General features: G+C 40.6%; 1 protein-coding gene across 1 annotated transcript; it reads right to left on the bottom strand.

Moving 5' to 3' along the window:
• Positions 1 to 12,134: 12,134 nt before the first annotated feature.
• MRPL15 (mitochondrial ribosomal protein L15) lies at positions 12,135 to 20,387 on the bottom strand. The gene is made up of 5 exons (XM_032125302.1): positions 20,244 to 20,387; positions 19,185 to 19,342; positions 16,667 to 16,832; positions 16,074 to 16,197; positions 12,135 to 14,828 (listed from the first exon to the last, which is right to left on the bottom strand). The coding sequence occupies exons 1-5, from the start codon at positions 20,340 to 20,342 to the stop codon at positions 14,491 to 14,493; spliced, it is 885 nt and encodes a 294-aa protein (XP_031981193.1). The 5' UTR covers positions 20,343 to 20,387; the 3' UTR covers positions 12,135 to 14,490.
• Positions 20,388 to 20,726: the final 339 nt, after the last annotated feature.

Genomic DNA, 20,726 nt, shown 5'->3' with positions numbered 1-20,726 from the left:
GATGTAGCTTAATGTAATTCTAAGCCTCTTGAAATCTGGTCCAAACAAACACATCATGCTTAATGAATACTTTCCATCACCGTTTAAATCTATTAAGAGAAAGAAAAGGTGCCTTTACAAGAGACCTTTGCTTTTTGTATTGCTAATACTTCTTTTCCTGGCAATCTTAAAGGGTTCACCACCACTTCATTATTTCAGTGTAATAAGAGTATTCATCTTACTCTTGCTGACTTACAGATATCCTCAAGGATTGCAGCTTTTAACACCAGGAAATGTAAAGGTAATATAATGGCAGCTTTCCCATTTACTAACCACTATCTTTCAAAACTCTCCTTTCCTTCCCCCCCCCCGCCAAAAGCTGTTGCTTCATTAATCCCCACGCATGACTGAAAGCGTTTAAAGCTTTCACGGGCAATTTATTACCAAAAAAAGGCTTCTGGGGGACATTTCCCACCGTTTTAAAGAGCTCGCTCTGCTGTGGTGCAAAACACTTTCTGAAGTATCCGTGCTTCGGAGCCCCCCCGAGACGTCCCGCCCCAAATCAGAGGCTTTTAATGCCGGAGCCCGGGGTGCCCGGGGGAACATCTCCACCCAGCGGCCGCTGCGCCGCTCTCCTTCTGCCGAGGGTTTGGATGTTCGTTTAGGGGAGAAAAAAACCCCAAACAAACACGCTTCAGCCTTAATTATAATTTCTTAAAAGGCAGTGGAGGTGATGGGTGTACCTCTCACTGTATAACTCCGCGTGCGTCTCCCTAGCGATAGCGACAGATGCTGCTGTACTCGCAAAGCCCTGCAGATCACCACTGTGACTGGCAAAGCTGTTCCGAGTGAATTAAACTCAACTTCAGTCCCGTGAATTGAATCTTTTCACGCTGCTTTGTATCAGTCTCCACTCTGCGCATGTTTTCACTTGCCATTTTCTACAGCAGATTTTGTTAATCAGTGTCAGAAAGAAACACACTTGACCACCTTACACACCAGTGGCAGAAACCCTACAGTGAAGCAAAACGTCTGCAAACTGGATACAGCTGCTGCTGCCTTATGTACTCCTGGCCCTTGCGGCTGTGGGAGACATCCAGCTCAGCCCCAGCCCTCACAGGGCAGCTGGCTGCTCCACTTCATTGGTGCTGGTGTTTGAGCAACAAGCATATTTTGGTGGCTAGATCCCCTTGGGAGATGCCAGGAACTACCAGCCAGTCTCTCTTGAGCAGTGAAACCTGCTGACCCTGCTAGCCCCATGCACAGCTCAGTTAGTTCCCTTCTTGGTTCGCACCAAGTCACCCCGGCAGGGGCATTCTCCCAGTTCCAGAGCTGAAAAGAAGCTGGTTCCTCTCACAAAGAAGACTGTTAGCAATGAAAGAAAGATATTTTTTAGGCAATTTGAAATTAGCCTTCATTTGCAACATCAGTTTAAGCAAAACATTATTATTTATGGTTGTCTGAGTAATCAATAAAAGTAACCACCAAGTCTTGCATGGCATAAGTTAGGAAGAAGAATAAATGTGCCTTTGACAGAAATTTAGGAAATTATCCTGTTAAGGAGAATCTTCTAGGCTGATAGCAGCTACCAATTAGAACTTTTATTCTCTGTATTGATTTGTGCTTTATACCTATCTGGCACTGACCAACAAAACATCTCCCTTGTTTAGAAGTGGCAAGTGGAAAAAAACCAACATAGCAGCAAAAGTGGAGGCAAAACTGGAACAAAGTAGCATGTAAAAAATCAACTTACAGAGCTGAATTAGTGATAAATACACTTGTAAAATTTTTGAAAATTTTAGGCCTGTTGATATGAAAGCAGAAGGTTATAGCTCTAAATTTTCCAATCTTAAAGGGCTGTTAAGTTTGTATAAATCACAGCACAACTGAAAGTAGTTCTTACTACTGTTACAAGCAGTATTATGACTGTAAAAATATTTGGGGGAAAAATGTTTCTATTTTACTTTTGATGGGATATTTTGTGGATTTGAGTTCACCCTTTCCCTCTCCAGCCAGTACCTTTGTGTGTAGATCTTTCCAACAGCACCAAGGGCAGCAGACATGTGCTCTCAACCATGGCTTATGAGCAGCACCCCTGCTAAAGCCTGGATTCTCCAGCTGAAGTCGGAGAGCCTATGTTTGCTTTCTGGTGAGGTGGTGTCTGCTGAGAGGAAAAGAATTCACTTTTAAGCTCCAGTCTATGGGGGACATGTTAGCCTCCACTCTCAGCTTTCTGCTTGTCTTCATGAGGCTTGTGGGACCTTTCCCTAATGCTTCTCCTCCTCTATAAAGCAGAGCTGAAACGTTTCAAAAGATTTCAAAAGAAATGTCGAGAGAGCCCAATGGATACACAGACAGGCAAGTGTGTGCTGTTGCTCAACACATTTTTCCTTAGGAAATCAGACTAAAACAGAGAAAAAGTTGACTGTAGCATTCCCTGAACCTGATTAAGGGAATCAGCTTCTGACTGTGTGTGGATATCATAAGAAGCCATCATATTCTAGAAATGTCAGCTGACACTATTGTTAACTACCAAAGCATATTTCCCCTGCCTCCCAGGTGGGCCTGCAGCAGAGAGCTCTGCTATCTAGTGAAGAAGTGGCTATGCCAGCATGGCCAGCTCTTGCTCTATCTGTGCCTTCCAAACATTGTGAGCAATGGAATACTAGTTATCGACCTCCCAGAAATTCTATAGACTGGCAGGCATCCAGGTCAAAGTTTTTACTTGAAAACTCTGTTAGATTATATCCAAGGATGATGTATTTTCAGCTACCAGGCTGAAGTTTGATGATATCAGTGGTTTATGTACACTGTGATTTCTACCAAAACAAAGAAGTAGCCAGGGAGTAGCTTGCTGATTGGATTTTGATTATCAGTCAAGGGGCAACAAGCTACAGTATTTTCATAGTAAATAAGGGACACATTTGTTTTCAGACTGGATGTGAAAAAATGCAAGATATGTAATCTAATCAAATGAACAAATTGGTAATCGGAATAGAAACGTGCCATGAGTCAGGATGACCTGTGTCCTGTGGGACTCTCAGTCATTTCTCTCATTTTTCTCCATGTCGTAACAACTTTTTCTTTCATAACAGACCTTTGACCTACTTATTTTAGTGAGCATTTTATGTTCATGTTAATAATTTGAATAAATTGATCAGACATACAAAAAGAAATTCATTCATTCTCCAATGATCACAAAAGTTCAATCATTATTTAACACTGTATAGTATACACTGTACAGTATAGCTTAATGCATGAACCTATACTTCACCATGATATCTTTATTTGGACTAGTTGATAAGATTTTATAGGAAAGTGGAACTAGGAATTTTCAAAAACTCCTGTTTCAAAAAGGAGTCAATAACACTATAGGCAGAAATTATCACAAACTGTTGACTTCTTCTGATAAAGAGTATTAGTGGACAGAGATACAAAGCAGTTTTTCAGTGTAGAATTATGTATTTCCTGGTGGTTTTCTGAAAAAAAAAAAAAAGCAACAAAAAAACCCTCAACAATAAACAATCTCAACACTGTAAATTCTTCTATCTAAGGTTTTATCAACTGGTATTCTTAGAACACAGCTGTGTAAAATACAAGGGAATGTGCAGTGGGGACACATCCTAAGTCACAAGAAGAAAAACTAAGATCAAATGGGTACATTGAGCTTTAACTTTCATTTAACTGTAACTTTGGCTGTAAAGGAAATTAGGAAATGCCATTGTACTTCATATTTGCAAGTGTATGATGAATTCAGTAAAATTGTCAGTAAAATACAGGCAAAATCCAAGTGAAGTGGTAGTCAAGCTTGTTATATAAAAGGGAAGTATTAGTAGCCGGATTCCTTGGATAGTAACAAGTATCACTAATGCTCTGGCAATTTTGAATACAATAAAATCAGAAGAGCCACAGAGCTACCTGCTTTACTTGTTGGCTCCTACATGACTGCAGGCAGAGTTCTGACGAAGGCCTGTGAGTCTGAAAGATCATTCTCTGCTTTAGTATGGTGGTCGTTGCTCTTACGAGCATGCAGAGCTAGGCCAGTGACTGTCCTGACTGGGTTTGATATTGCACAAAGAAAGGAAAGCCAATTTTTCTCCCCTTGCCATGTGGCAGCTGATAGTGGGGTGATAGCAGGAGAGTTCTGTCAGAGGAGGACTCTTCCAAAACCCTGTGTTAGGCCAGGAGGCAGGTCAACCCTTCAGCTCCCAATCCAGCCACAAAGCAGTTCAACTCAGAGATCTGGGGCAGGGGGACACAGGATACTCCCTATGCAGGTCACAGCACTGGAGAGAAGATGGGAGCACCTGCCTGGGTCACAGGGCTGTCTGTGTCAACCATCTCCGGGCTGGTACACTGCTGGAGGACTGTAGTCACCACATGGAACAGGTTTTGGGGGGAGTTTTGAGCACAGGGGATTGCTCTGAGTGGTTTTACTTGTGTCGTGGTTTAGCTCCAGCCAGCAGCCAAGCCCCACACAGCCACTCTCTCACTGCCCCAACCAGTGGGACTGGGGAGAGAGCTGGAAGGGTGGAAAAGGACTCATTAATAGGGAAAGTAAAGGCCATGCACACAGCAAAGCAAAACAAGGAATTAATTCACTGTTTCCCATGGGCAGGCAGGTGTGCAGCCATCTCCAGGACATCAGGGCCCCATCATGTGTAATGGTCACTTGGGAAGACAAACACTATCACCCAAAACATCCACTCTTCCTCCTTCTTCCCCCCACTTTATATACTGAACACCCCCAGCCTCCTCACCAGCGTGGCAGCACAAAAAGCAGAGAAGGCCTTGGTTCTGTGTAAGCCCTGCTCAGCAACAACAAAAACATCTCTGTATTATCATCACTGTGTTCAGCACAAACCCAAAACACAGCCCCTCACCAGCCACTGGGAAGAAAATTAACTCTATCCCAACCAAAACCAGCACACCTTGGCTCTGCCTGCATGTGTTCCCACATCTGTGCTGCTGAAGCTGCACACCACGTGTTATTTTGGAGCAGGTATATGGACCTGGATCTACCCTTGGGCACCTGCTACTTGGCTATTCCTGCTACCAGTGCAAGAGCACAGGACTGACAAAGACTGAGGCTCTGAGTAGGTTTTCCAGAGGTCACATCTACCAGTACATAGAGATGGAACTCTAACAAATACCCTGCTTCTTTTGTGCTTACTTATTTGATACTAGAGAGCTTTATTTTTCCCCTTTGCTCTGAACAAAGGCAGGAATCCTACACTTGTAATCTGAAATAATGAAAACAATTGGCTTAGCCTGACCAATTAACAAAACTTCCATTACATACCAAAAAAAAGAAAAAAAAAAAGAAGGGTCATTATTGTATACAGAATTCCTTATAAGCTCAAGGATCACCTTCAAGGCGTTCAGCTCTTCAGAATCCCCAATATTTCTTTCAAAATGAATAATTTGAAGTCTATTACTTAGGCGTGGTCAAAGCCATGTTTACCTGTTCTAAGGCTCTTGTTCAGATTAATTAATTAATTAAAATTAAGTTTAAAAGTCAGCTTTTGTGAATTTTAAAAATAATTATTCAAAGTGATTATGCAAATGAGCTACCCTATAATCTTGTTTGCGAGAGACACCAAAAATGGCTGCAAGCACAAGTGAGAAAACACAACTTTTGCCTCGGGCAAACAGTACTGGATGATGGTTTCGAGACATGGAATTGCAGCATCAGTTTTCAGAAAGGGAAAAAGAACTTCAGTGTATGTATGTGCTTGGGCAGTTTTGCTATTCTCATTCCTAGTGACACAGCACTTGGGAATATGCTATGCTTCTCTCCAGAGGCTAATCCTATCAACAAGAGTTAGCAGATGAAAAATCAGTGGATTTTGGAACACAGACCTTTTATTTATTCATGAGCTAATTAGAAACATGCAACAGATACAGAATCAGAGCTATACATAAAGTTCTGAGTGAGATATAAAAGATTATCTTGAAGAAAAAAGCTTGCCTTTTCCGTTCAACAACACAGGGCTTGTGCAAGTTCCTAGTTATTTCATTCAGGAAGAATCAAAGTTTCCTTTCAGGCACAGAAAAACATTGAGCTCTGACTCTTTGTATAGTCAAACACAGCGCTAGTAGCAAACAGATATGTTGTATCAACTTTATTTCCAATACTTCATTTAGAAGACAAGAGACATTTCAAAAACAAAATATTCCTCCAATCCCAAGGACTGGTCCAGGAATGCTTTTTTAGGGCTTTGGTAGAGGGCTTTGTGTGAAACCCATTAGCATGGGGAACCACTGAGACCCTCTGCAGTCTACTTTTGGAGTCAACACGAGAGATTACTCCTTTGGTTCATGTTGGGGGGCTGTTTTCCTAAATTTACCTAGCTTTTGGTAAAGGTCACAAGCAATTCTCATCAATATGTTATACCCTTGAAATGCTAATCTATGTAACCAAAGAAAAGTCAGAAGCATTCTGGAAGAGTCTTTTAGCTAGGTTTTACTCTTCCTCTTTAATATGCAGTTTGCTAAGGCCCAGAACTCAGAACGCTTCCAGCAGGATCTGCAATGATGATGGAACAGGTAGTGCTCTCCAGGTGGCAGCTTAATTGTAAGATGTCACCTCTGGTCAGCAGACATCTGTAGGAAGAATATTCTGCAACTCAGAGAATTTCCCACTACATTTGATTTTGGATTCTTCAATATAGAATAAGCAAAAATGATACGAATACTGCAGTTGGCCATGATTTTATAAAGGAAAAGCCAAAAAAGCATGATGTTCTGAACTTAGTGTTGATTGCAATCAGCCACCTTGGTCTGCTCAGTGCAGCTGGCATGAACAACTCCCAAGAGACTACACACAAAATCCTCTACAACATCAGCCGTGAACAAGCCTGCAAGGTAGCTGAACTCCATCTTCAGAGGAGAAGATAGAACTAGAAACAATGAAAACAAAGGCCAAAAACGATGATGAAATAAACTGACTATTCACTCTGAAGTTTAAACCTTCCAGACCTAGAAAACAGTGAGTCGTGACTGAACCAGAACACAGGGAATTCCCATAGGAATAAATGCGTCTGGTCACTAGGTGTCAGCCTTGCCTCTACCAGGAGGACACCGGACCTTCTCCCTGTCCCCACCAAGCAGATGCAACTCTCAGCTCTACAAACAGCCATAGCAGTCTCGTTAATTGGGGGAGAGTAGCAGATGGAGAAGGACGTTTGTGCGGGTTGCTTGTCTGCCTGGTAATATCGTATTTGTTACCCTCAGGTTTGGACGCTGGAAACAATGACAGATTTCTTTCATGCTGAGGAGATGTAACTGGATGTCAGCTGCAGAGACAGCAGAGAAATTATGCTCTCTAACAATGAAAATATCAGCAGGGTATAAGTAGTGAATGAGTAAGTGTTTTGCAAGCCTCACAGTATTTACTGTTTATCCTACAGCACCAGTTCCTGGAATAATGCCATCATATGAAAATGCTGGCTCCCACTTCTTAAATTTGCTTCTAGTCTTGCTGGATACAGGAACAATGCTTGGAAACAAGATCCCTGCAGAGCTGAAAACTCTAAGGACAACAAGGAAAACCTAAAATGTATTCTTTAAATAATTTCTTGAATACTTACAGTTCATAACAGTATAGTCAGCAAAACCAAAAAGTAATTAAACATGCAGCAGAGTTTCAGTGGTGTTGAAGTATACACATATGTTTCTGACTTTGGAATCTCTTCAGGCAGAGTTTCATACCTCGATTCTCATGTTCCCAAGTCTCCAAAATTATCTTTTCTTTTGCCCCAGCCAGCTATGCTACCACAGCTGTGTGTCAGTGCCCATGGTGGTCTGCTGCCATTGCAGTTTCCTAATACGCCGTACGCAAAGTCACTGAGCTCAGCCAAGAACAACCGGAATTGGGAAAACATGCAGTGGAATACATGCAGTTCTCAGAAGAGGCAGCAAAAATTACTTGAGAGCTTTTTGCCTTCCATTCTCTTCTTAGGTTCTCTTAATGGACAGACAAGCTTTCCCACATCAAAGACAAAATCAGAGCACCCCAGTGCTTCAACCCCCTCAGAGACATACGAATGAATGCAGAAAACTGAGCCAGGTAGAATTTTACTACACAATCACATCCTCACTATGGTAATTCATTTCATGATCATCCCACAGCAAACACCAGTCTTTAATGATGAACTTGGAAGGGCTGGAGCCTTCCAAAAACAACAATAACAACAAAACCCAACAACAAAGTCACAATTAGCCCAGACATTTTACCTAGAAGTCAGGATGGCAGCAACGTCACATCAGCCAAGTCCAACATAAAAACAGTAGAATAATATTTTGTCTGGAACAATCTCAAGCCTCGTACATGGCCCATACTCAGACTGCCTGCTGTAATAAGTGTGATGGCCTTGCCAAGAAAAAAAAGAAGAAAAAATGAGAAAAGAAAAAGAGGGGATAAATGACTGCGCACAAAAGACAAGCACATCAGTACCAAATCTGTGTTTTATGCAAACATCACAAGCTGTCAGAGTAGCTGTAGGGGTACCCTGTGAGACACACTGGATGCATCTTCTCAGATAGCAGTGAGACATCTGTGTTTAAGCATCTCAGTCACCTTCTCTAGCCATTACAAGCACCACTTGCTGAAGCAGACCCCTCAAGGGAGGCACCACCCTGCTCTCTCATTTTTTATTTTGCAAATGGAGGCCAATTTAATTTCTGTGCTTTGCTTATAGAGTAAACATATAGATTAGAACTAGCGCAAACATCAGCACATATTACACAAAGGGTCAAAGAAGGCAGGCCAGCAAATTTGAGTTGAAATATTAGTGCAGGGCTGGCAACTGGGAGTCATCCACCTTGAAAGTCAGAGGCTGCCAGGTGGGGATGTCACCAATTTCTGTATCCTGGAGAAGCTGCTGTCTCCAATAGTTTTAAAATAACACTGATTGCCAGCATATCACCTCTTGTGGCACCAATATATCCTCTAGGTTGCTTTTTTCACTAAATGATTAAAAAAGAATGCTTCTTTTCAAAGACAGATACAACCTAGTACATCAAGCCTCACAAGTTCCCAGTGGTGAGCTAAGCAATCCACACTGGTGATCCCGAGGAGAACTTCTGAAAACCGTCATTGAAAACAAAGAGTGCGATTCAGCTCCAGATGCTGAAGTTTTGGGTGCATACAAGAGTGCTGTGTTACAGCTCCTGTCAGTCAGTGGAGTCTGGAGTGTCACTGAATTGCTCAGATGTCTGCTCCAGGCTGAATGGCAATTCTCTAGGCTCTAGGTACTGACTCTACCGATCACATTACTACAAAGGGAGTGAAACTCCTATGAGAGGAGCTTGAAGTTTTGTCTACATGTGAGCAATAAAAATTTAGACTTGCATTAATTTTGAAATTAACACAATACCTCACTATATTAACTTTACAGGGAACTTGGATTCAATTTTTGAAGCACTGAACCACAGCTATGTTCAAGTAAAAATGCATCTCTCTTGTCAGATACCAAGTGAATTTATTTTCTTAATTTAAGGTACTCCACACTGGGAGCAAACTACAACAGCATCAGAAAAAACCCCTAGAGAACTAGTTTACTATAAATTTACGCATCAGCTTACTTTTCATAGACTGCTCTATGTCTACAAACTTCTAGCTATCATTACCTACCCAAGGAATAATAAATGGCAGATTTTCAGGCTAAATATACATTAATCTATCATTACCTGCCCAAGGAATAATAAATGGCAGATTTTCTGGCTAAATAGGAATTCATCAGCCCATATTTATAGACTAAAGCTCAGACAGGACAATCCTACCATGACACAGAATGAATCTTACAGAGGCTGGAGAAAAGTGCAAGGAGAGACAGATTTGGGCATTGGTGCATGGAATGTAAAATTTCCTATCCTTTCACATTGATATCTAGCATATGCAATTCTGATTTAAGTGCATAGGCACTCTTCTAGGAGTGTTCATTGACTGATAAACACCAAATCCAAGCCCATTGCTCAAAGGGCCCTCCAAGTTGCTTGGCATGTGGCTTGGAATCTACAAGGTTAACAAGTAAACAACATTGCTGTTGACATTTTTAACAACAAAAGCCAACACCAGTCCAGGAAACTCAAGCCAACCCCCCCCCCACCCCCCCATATAAACAGATGCAGGAATGATCAACACTTTTCCTGCTCCAGAGGCACATAAAACAACCAGATTTTCAAACTCAGAGTGGGCCAGACAGGATGACACTGTGAGAATGATTGAGCCCTGTAGTTCCCACCACTACAACGGGAAAGGTGAGAAGAGACCTTGGGAAGACGCATGTGCATCAGAGGGGATATTAAGCACAGGAGAACAGAACAGATCTGAGGGTAGTTTGCTTCCACTGAGAGACCATACTTCTTTAGACAATGCCATATATTTCAGCTACAAAAGACCAAGATGAGCCACCTGGGCAGGAGATAAAGGAGCTTAAAAAAGTTCATAATTTTGCTCTAATGGGCAAGAATCCTGTCACACTTGCACCTCTCTTTTCATAGATTAAACCAGAACATTAATTGTGAGTTATATAAAACTATTCCTGTCTGATCACCTTTTCAGAAAATTTTAAAACACAAAGCTGCATATAGAATATTAAACTGGACATTTTGGATATACAGAATATCTTTCTTATTTTAGATATATGTAAATATAACACTTAAATATTTAAAATATGGGACTTGTGCAACAATTTCAAATTACTTACAGAACTTGGGAGTGTTAAACAGTGCAAAATTAGTTTTGCATTAGCATTTAAGGTTTTAATATAGAAAATAAAATAGAAATAATGGTAGAAAATAATAAAATAGCAATGGGAAGCTATCTTCGTAATTGATCACTTTTATATGACTTCCTGGAGGACTAACATCAATTATGCTTCTATGTCAAAACAATGCTGGCACAGTGCCAGAGAAGATTCAGATCGGGGCCAGTGATTCATTAATTTATTCGTTTTTGGAAATCAGTGGATTGTACAGTCAACTTTAGACTGTTAAACACAAATTCCATATGAACTATAATGAAGCCAGGTTATCACTGTCATACATATGAGCAAAAGGGAAATTTAATTCACTGCATTTTGAGTCTGCAGCCAGCTACCTGTAAGTATAGCATGGACTGGCTGCAGTCAGTAGAGTCTGTTCCTAAGAAATAGGTGATTTCTAATTATCACAGTATGAAACAACAAAGTATGTACTTGTTTACAGGCCTTTATATTGATTGCAGTCTCACATCTGTAATCAGTTTTATCAAGTAATCATTCAGAAGTATGATGTTGCTGATAAAAATGGACATGGCTTTCAGTATTTTGTGACACAAATGTAAGTTCCTTTTCCTCAGCTACCTGATAATGCTTTTCCAGCTACAGCAGATTGGGCGCTTCTTGCTGTGTCACACATTGTTGCACATGAAAAACCTGTATCAAAACAGGATATCCAAGGCAATCCTTTATCTTATGAACATGAAAACATCATCCATATACCTAAGAAAGGAGAATGGCCTTAGATGCCAGCACAGACTTAGTCTTGCACCAGGAAGTCTGACATATAAACAACAGTCCTTTGGGACATTGTTTATTATGGGTTTATTAGAAACCTTGTCAATAACTTACTGGTGCTTTTGATAATTCTGTATTTGGTTGCTAGGAGACTTGTGTTCCTGATGAGATAAAGTGAACAGGAAATCCTCTATAGCCTTGTGACTTTTTGCACTAGTAAATAAAAATTCAAACAACTGATCTAAAATACTGGCTACTGTTAACAGAAGTGAGAAAAAAAGACAAGCATTGCATATTTTAAATAAAGGAATGCATAGCCCTTTTTTGCCCTCTCCAATTATAAGATGATAAAAGATCACCTTTATAAAGTAGAATGACCGGATTTTGTGGAACGTGGCTGTTTTGGCTCCAAGGTATTTGTACCGTTGTAGTATCAGAGCCAGGATACAGCTGCCTTGTGACTAAGACACCGTTCACTGAATAAGTGCTATCCAATCCCTCGACGTCACCAGACATCTGTTTCCTGTTTTCATTCTTTCTTTCACTGTTATCATTTTATCCAAGTTACCCTTTCACCTGAAAACCATTTAGAAACCTACAGAAACCAGCGCGTGCACGCGTGTGTGTATCAAAGAAGTTGATTTAGAAAAAAAATTGCTGAGAGCAATTTGTTCATTTTAATACAAAGAGCAGAAATGGAAACAAACTTGCCTTCCCCCGTCTTCTCCTCCCCAAAATACACAATGATACATAAACACTTTTGTCTTCTGGTCTTCACTAATATGACTAACTTCCTTCTTCACTTCCAGTTAAGTAGCTTTCCTGTTGAGTACCACCACCTCCACAAAATACAATTGTGAATTGATTCATAAAAACAGAAACATTATGGCACAAATAAGGGAAGGCAATAAATACTCTTCCCCCTCTCCAACTCCTTCCCAAATGGAGGCAGTAGTAATATTGTTATTGTAAAGTCATTGTAATAACAAAAACTTGAAAAAAAAAGAAAAAGAAAAAAGTACTGCTTGTCATTTAAGGTTCCAAACCAACAATCATCAGGATGCAGAACAGGATACATCTAAAGTGAGAAAGTTATTTACTTCACATTCAAGTTAACACCAACTGTACTTTTTTTGGCACACAGCATTATTCTTAACGTGCCAAAAAAGTGTTGGGCACCTTATAAAATATGAATGTTAATGCCACTAAAACAAAATTCCTGCTATTCATAGTCCAATTTTATATTGCTGTTGTTTTGCTATGTTTCACCTATACTTAAACTCCAAGCTGGGAGAATGACCATTACTGATAGCATTTAACACACATTAACAAGGAACAATAGAAGGTGAAGAGTAAATTGTCAAAATTTAATGACTTTCTATTCTTAATCTCTTGATTTCAGATTATTTAATCAGAGTGAGAAAACTTGTTTTATTTTTTTCTGTGATTACAGATGCTCATGTTAATTGATAAGGCAGGTTGTTGAGCAAAGGAAAAATCTGGGTTGGTTGACAAACATCAACGAAAATTCATCTGCTGCTTTTTATTATCTGAAAGAAAAGTAAGATTTTTCTTAAATCCTCCCCCATTGAGGTATACCAGCAAAATACAGATGTCATACGGGAGAAAGAGGAGTCTAGCACACAGAGGACGGTTTGGCAGCTACAGCAAACTCTAAGTAGCATTTCCAAAGGCACATGAAAATTGGAAAACAAGATGACTTCTCGTGTTCTGGTCGCCTGGACTGCTTCCTGCATTCTTATAATCAAATTATGACTATTTTAAAACCAAATTCAGCTTCAATTAAACCATGAAATTATGAAGCAGCTCATTAACTTCTGAGCAGTCAGAGCATGTTCTGATACATTATCTTGGCCTCCCCCGTCATCCTTCTTTAGTGTCTGGCTCATTGTCCCAAATGTCCAATCCTAAGCTTCCACACAAAACCTAGAATACTCTTGAATACTAATAACGCAGCACTCTGGAGAGACTGACAAAAGAAACCTTTGTTGGAAAATATTTTTCAAGACTTAATCAAGTTGATGTGATTAAAATGCTGTTTCCTATAAACACAATTTGTTCATAACTTTTCACAACATTTAAATTCATTTGTCCACTGTCACACATGCAACCTCTGATCAAGCTGAAAACTGAATCTTAACTGTGTACTTCACCCATCACATCCCCATCCTTCATAATCTGTCCTTCATTGACTCTGGATCCTGCTATGCAATTTTATTAATGAGATTACATTTGTGTCAGGACAAGTTTTAAATTATGTTTGAATAATAGAAGTCATTGAATTAAGACAGCTATCTTCCCCCCTCCCTCCAAATTTACATAGAAAGTTATTTTAAACTGCACACCCTGTCTTTCTCAATCGCATATGAAGAAGTAAGATAAAAAAATCAAGACCTCTCAGGCTCTGGTGCTATTAATGGCAATGGGAAAACCCAAGACATGGCTATGGAATTTGAGAAGTTAATGAAATCTTTTGTACTTTGTAATTTTTGGTTATTTTTATTTTTCCCCAACCAAAAATACCTCTTACAGCTATTCAATACACATTTGCTAGAACTTGTAATTTTATGCAATATGACTCTAAAACTAATTTTAGTTTTGTACAGTCATGTTTCTGATTTTAAATTGGGGGGGGGGTGAATATAAACTAATTATTAGGTCAAATAACTCTTTGGAATTATCCTCTAAAAATAAATGCAACACCAAAACCTTTTGTCTGAAACAATAACTGGCAAACCATTGGAAGAGAAAGTGCCCAGACGCACACTTTATGTCAGACTCCACATAGTTTTCAAATGTTAAGACTTTTGATACACTCTATTATGACAATAAAAAAGTTGAGAGCTACACCAGAAGATTACATGAAGAAAAATTTATGTGTTGTCTAATATAATAGGAGTCTTAAAAACAAACAAACACACACCACTTCTATCCATTATTTCATACCCAGGTGTTTCCTGTACACCTGCAGTTGTCTCCAGTCCTGAATTCATGAGCTATAGTATTTCAACAGACTCTCATCAGTTGGTTTTAGAATTTTCTTGTCTGCCAGGTTTACAATCCATCCTGGAGCAAGACCAAAAAATATCTGTCTGGGATCCTTGCGTGCACTCAACATCTTAAAGAGTTCATCTTTAGTTATGTCTGGTAAAACATAGCCATATTTCTTGGCAAGTTCCAGCCTGGCTTCTGCAACCTTAGAAGGATCTGCCAGGTACCCCCGATTCCTGGGATCTGTGTAGTACCGGACGAGGTCTTCAGGTGGGAGCATTCGCTTTGGGATAGGTTTGCCACGCAGGAAAAATACTACTGGCTTGCATAAAATTTCTGTGGGCAAACATGAGAGAAAATTAGTGACTGCACCTCATAATACAGATTTAAAAATATTAAATGACACCTTCTTATTTTCTACTAAATTAAGTACTACATTCATATCAAAAAGTATCAAACAAAAAAATCAAATCTCAAGAATATCCTTGTTCAGAATGAGACAGTGGTTTGCAAGTTTCACTTAACCAAACAACCAACTCTGCTTTAACTGGTATTTACAGCATCAGTCTAGAGGAGTTGATACTTGTAATACATTTAGAACACCTGCTTGGTAAAGATAACCATAACTAAGCTAGATGCTGCCATTTATTTAAAGGTCTATTTCCAAGTTGGAAGCAAAGCACTTGCATGGCTACTTACACAGTGTACCAACAAGTGCCAAATTTAGTGTTTCTATAAGTATTTTAATTGAAGTATCAATGGCACATGTACCTACTTAGTCCTTTGTGGGACTATCATCTCTTCCTCAAATTGTACTGATTTTGGCAAATTAAATTCCAGAATCTTTAAACTTTATTATTTTTATTATTTTCTGGAATGAAAAAAATCCCTTGTATCACTCCAGGGTAGCATATTTTGCACACTAAAAACATCTATTCCTCTTCTTCTCAGCCTCATTCACACATGAAAGCTGCATTATTGTCAATAAAAACTGCATGAATGAATGCTAAGCAGGATGCAGCCTCAAGCAAAGCAAAGCCTCATTCTTCAGTGAAAGTTCTGAAAACAATAGCCATTTTAACTGGAATGATTCTGAGCTTCTGTAACTTACTTCCTCACTTTAAGTGGAAAAGCATTTTAAATTAAAAATATAAACACCCACAGTATTTTTTAAATCTATTTTTTCCTGAGTTTTCTTAGTGCTATTAAACATGGGAAACAGAAGACAAAAATTCAGCTAAACACTATTTTTAGGTCCTCTATTTACAAAGCTATTCAGATTTCCTTAACTGGTTGATTGGTATACAACTACTGACGCTGGAAGGACTAAACAGGTGAATGGTTGAAAAAAGCCAAAACTGAGGATGCATTATCATTCATCATTGGGGGCTGGAATAAGATGATCTTTAAGGTCCCTCCCAACCCAAAGTATTCTATGACTCTGTAAATATACACGTAATTGGTTTTGAAGCTTTTATAAGTTGATGACTTTCTACTAGGAAATGTGTTAGAAACTTTGATTTGGATCATTTAATTTTGGCACATTAAAAAAAAAAGGCAGAAATTAAAAGAAGTTCTTACCCAAGCTCCTTGGGTCATAGAATGACGTTGTTACTACGCCTCCATTTTTTTCTATGGCTGCAATTGCTAATTCAGATGCCCTCTGCACTTCAATATTTACTTTTGCTGCAAAAATATCAGCACCCTGTAAATTTCAACACATATTACAATAACATTAAAGTGAGTATTTTAAGATATACATTTATTCTTCTCTGAAAACTTGTAAGGAACATTAAATCTTGCAAAATAATATAAATTGTCTGTTCCCTGCACCAAGATAGGTAACCAAATTGCCTTCAGTCACTTGGGTTGAATTAAAAAAACCTTTCCATTTCCAAAATATTCATACATTTCTTTCACTACATTTTAGCTTTCTGTTGTAAAATACTTCTTCAGCCTTTTGTTATGTGCTCCTTAACTCTCATTTTTGCAGCCCCTCAGGTATGAAAACATCCTCCTGAGTTGTTTCTTTTTTTGCTGACACACAGTGCCCTCTAGTGGATTTATGATCCACAAAAATTTCACAGCAAACTGATCTGGAGAATCAAAGATGCTTCCGAACTGCGGGAATGACAATCTGAAAGCCTGAAGTACTAAGTGTGCTGTCTGCATACCTCCTCCACCAGCTGGACACCGTAATCCCTCTTGAGAGGCTGCACTGTCACACCTCTGGCGTTAATGAGCTGAGTTAAGTCAATCGGCTGTGTGGGGTCAACTCTGCCCAAATCAATCAGGTACTGCAGCCTCTGAAGACTCAGAGGTTGGTACTGACGTCTGAAGCTGGGGAGAGAAAGACAAAAAAACCAAACACCTCAAACAAAACAATGAGAAATGTACAAAATTGAAGCTTTAATAGCAACTGGTCAATTGAGATATTCTGGTTTTTACCTACTCCTAAACTAAAAAAATACTAAGACACTACAGTGTCAGCATTTCTTGGCAAACCAACAAGATTGTAAATAACTACCACCTTCCAAGTGAAGCCAGCTTGGGGGCTTCACTGATAGACAGTCAAAAAACCAAACATCTCCTCCCATACAAACTTAGTCAAAGACTATCAGACAAACTCTGTACTTGCTCCTGCACAGCTTACATCCAACATTTTCTGATCCATTACCACTGTACCTGACCTCTCAGAAGTATTGAAAGGAATCTCCCTCAAAACACCATCAAGGAAGAGAAATATTGAGAAAATATGCATTAACCCACATCCCCAAAGGGAGCTGGAATCTCTTGTCAACAGCCATTGGCTTCAGCAGAACCTACTTTTGTGTTTTCTGAAGTTCTAACTTTACTGTACAAACCAATCCTTAGCACAGTTTTCTAATACCAGAGACTATTCCTGTCTATGCACACCATCAATGCTGATGCTCAAAACTTTCTCCTACAATCCATTTGATGGCTGCTATCAGAAGTCTCTGAGCAGCAACTGAAAAATTGGGAAGCAGCTGATCGCTGTCACTGGCAAGCCACTTACAGAATTTGTGCTGTCAGATAGTTCCCTACAGAGAAAAAGTTCAAGAAGTGGAGGCAGGAGGAGGAGTGAGGTGAAGGTAAACAGGCAGAGACATTGCTTGGTGTGCTCCCCCCTGCCCCAACAGCGTCACTCGAGGGCACTTACAGTGGTCACTACAGAAACATTTACAGTAGCCTGACACTTAAACTACACTGACATTGAAACTACAGAGCACTCTTTTTGTTTTCATATGCTGTCAGACGTTGTCAAAAACAGCAAGATCCTAATAATTTCTTGTCACTGCAGGAGGCTGGATTTTTTTCTGTTGGATATTTATGAACTTGTGACCACTATTAACATAAGATGCTGAGTGTCTGCATTCTAGAGCATTTCCTTTGCAGGACTGTGGATCTACACTGCTTTCAGCTATTGAAACTGCTTCTTGTTTACTCTTATAATAATTTAAGCAATCAAGAGGAAATAACAGTACCTGAAAATAGAATTTGAGTCACATTTCCAAACTATTAAGATTCAGAGAAAACTCTGTAACAACTGGGACAGGTCTGTAAGTCTACCACATGCATAAAGAATGGAAATATAAAAGTGCTCAGCTATTGAGGCAGTGGTATCAGGAAATGGAACATGAAATCAAGTCTAACAATTCACAAATACACATTAGTATTTTCATCCTTGAACTGTCTGCTCGGTGTAGGTTTTTGTTACTACTGCCTGTAGCAGCATTGTATGGACACAGAAGTTTTCAAGACCACATCTAAAAGCAACAAAATGGTTACTGACCCACCTAACACAAATGCTATCTGATGAAACAAGCCCGGCTTTAAAAAAACCCCAAACAAATAAAAAAAATTTAATCCAAATTTTTTAATTATCAATATAAGTGAAGGAAATTTGGAAAATGCTGACATACATCTCTCCAGGTGAGAACAGTGACTGGAGAAAAGACATGTTAGAAGAATAACCTTAAACATTAGAAAGGTGGGATAAAGACATGGCACAAACCAGTGCAATGTGCAAAAAGGACAAAAGTATTAAACAGGGCAGAATGCCCAAGGAGAACAATGGTGAAAGATGACTAAATGCCTCATCCAGCAGATTTGGTACTAAAGAGCTTGTTAGGATCCTAGGTGGAACAGGTGGGGCACAGATAGACAAAGACCACAGTGTCAGAATGCTGAAAAGGTACAACCATGAAGAGAAGCAGAATTGTTTGGATGGCAGCTTCTGGTGAATAAAGTGAGGAGAAACAACAAAGCAAGGCTTTGGATTACACCTCCATGCCTAACATCCTCACTCCTGTCACTGGGACTGTTCCCACTCAGTTCACTGGGTTATGAGGGAAAGAGAAAAACAAGCAGGAATGAAGGAATAGTTTCAGAGGAGAAATTCACTCAGCTGGAAGAGGAGGGTAGCCTGCTACACATGAAGGATTATGAAGAGAGTAAATAAGCAGATGTGCAAACCAGGAAATAATTAAAAGAATGATCTCACAAGAAATGGGAGATTCTTCTGGTAAAGTAGCTAACAACCTGAGAGAAATTTGGGACGCCGAACTTTTTTCAGTTAGGCCTGTTCTGGCATATTAGATTCTTGCTTCAGGAGAAGGATCAAGAAAAGCAGACAATTATTAATTTCCAAGTAAACGTGAAGAAACTTACCTATGTCCCTCATTAAATCCGTATTTTGGTATGGCCAGGTAAAATGGAGTTTGACCACCCTCAAAGCCTAATCGGGGGCGATTCCCTCTTTGTCTTTCTCCTTTGTGACCTCGGCCACACTTCCTACCTCCGTATCTTCCACGGCCACGTCTTCTTTCCTTCAAAACAAGCAATGATACATTTAGTCGACTACTTCAGAGACAAGTATCTATAAAACATTAGATTTTTGAGATATAAGCAATTGAGCGAAATGCTGATTCTTGAGGAAAAAACTATGTTATAGATCTTTTCTAGTGGAAAAACAGAAAAGCAGTTAATGGTTTTTGCAGAGCACAGCTTTAGGCTGGCACCACAAATAGTATGGGGACAAGTCAGCTTCCTTTGGTGGCAGGGATGGCCGTGTCTAACACAAAGCTGCACTTGAATTCTATACTATTTAGTAGCTCTAGGGAGTCTTGAGCACTTTTAGGAGAGTGCTGCTTGCTGTTCCCTTCTCCGTTCCTACGGTTTCAGCCTTTGAACCTCATCCCCCTGTTCAACATTCCCCCCAAATCCCCCCAGGGTTTCTCCCTGGTTTCTTGTCTTAATTTCTCTACCACTTTATAAGGAGACAGGTAACAGTTTTGTTTCCAAGAGACAGTAAAAAGAATGCTAGCTGGCATCACATGCCTTTTCCTCGTAAGCCTTCTGACCTTCCCTTTCCAAACATACTACTCCATCCCATTAACATGTGGAATGAAAAACCTTTTACTATTTCCCTCCAGCCCCACCAATGGACCTGAGGTTCAGCCAGCACCACTCATCAGCCAGTTCTCTGTGGGGATGGCCACACACATCGGCAACAAAGCACGCAAAGGGCAAGCACGGGGCCAACACACACAGCAGTGCCATCCACTCCTTTGCCTTTCCACGCCTATTCTGGCCAGGTCGCTCTCCTGGTCCTGCCAGGGTGATGTCCTTCCGACAGCCCTGGGGGCGAACCACGCCGGGACCGGGCGCGCCGGCTGCCTAGAGACAGTCCTGCCACCAGGGCCCCCCCGGCAGGCTGCAGGCACTCACCCGCTTTTTGGAGCCGGGGTTGGGCCTTAGGTTGGCCAGGCTGACCCTGGGCAGCGAGCGCAGCAGCTCCAGGGCCCGGTTCCCGCCGCTCCCGCTCATGGCCGCTCACTCTCAAGGGCGCCCGCGCCCGGCCACGGCGCTTTACGGCAGCCCCGTAAACCGCACCTCCCGCGCCTTCCCAGCAGTGTCGCGCAGCCACCGGCGGGGCGGGCCCGGTCTTTTAATGGTGCCGGAGCTCGGAATTCCAATGGTTGAGCAAAGGGCTCTCGCTACGCTTGGTTTCCCAGCACCTGCTGTTTTATTACAGAGCCAAGTGTTTCAAAGCCGAGTCCTTAAAACCAACAGGCTGCATCTAAACCCGAGTGGCCGGTGCTGCAGCCCGTGCCGGTACTGGAAATACCCATTACGGTCGGAGGCTGTCGAGGCTTAACCCCAGACAGCAACCAAGCTTCACGCAGGCTCGCTCCCCCACCAGTGGGACCG

The sequence above is a fragment of the Corvus moneduloides genome, chromosome 1, assembly GCF_009650955.1.
Source record: "Corvus moneduloides isolate bCorMon1 chromosome 1, bCorMon1.pri, whole genome shotgun sequence".
Classification (NCBI taxonomy): Eukaryota; Metazoa; Chordata; class Aves; order Passeriformes; family Corvidae; genus Corvus; species Corvus moneduloides.
This window is presented reverse-complemented; position numbering and strand designations above follow the sequence as displayed.

What these genes read in the sequence shown, in the direction of transcription:
- MRPL15 (XM_032125302.1), bottom strand. Translation starts at nt 20,342, where the DNA reads ATGAGCGGGAGCGGCGGGAACCGGGCCCTGGAGCTGCTGCGCTCGCTG. An exon ending in ACCCCGGCTCCAAAAAGCGG is followed by an intron (nt 19,343 to 20,243) that starts GTGAGTGCCTGC and finishes CTTGTTTTGAAG; the next exon opens with GAAAGAAGACGTGGCCGTGG. An exon ending in CTATGACCCAAGGAGCTTGG is followed by an intron (nt 14,829 to 16,073) that starts GTAAGAACTTCT and finishes GTTTGCCCACAG; the next exon opens with AAATTTTATGCAAGCCAGTA.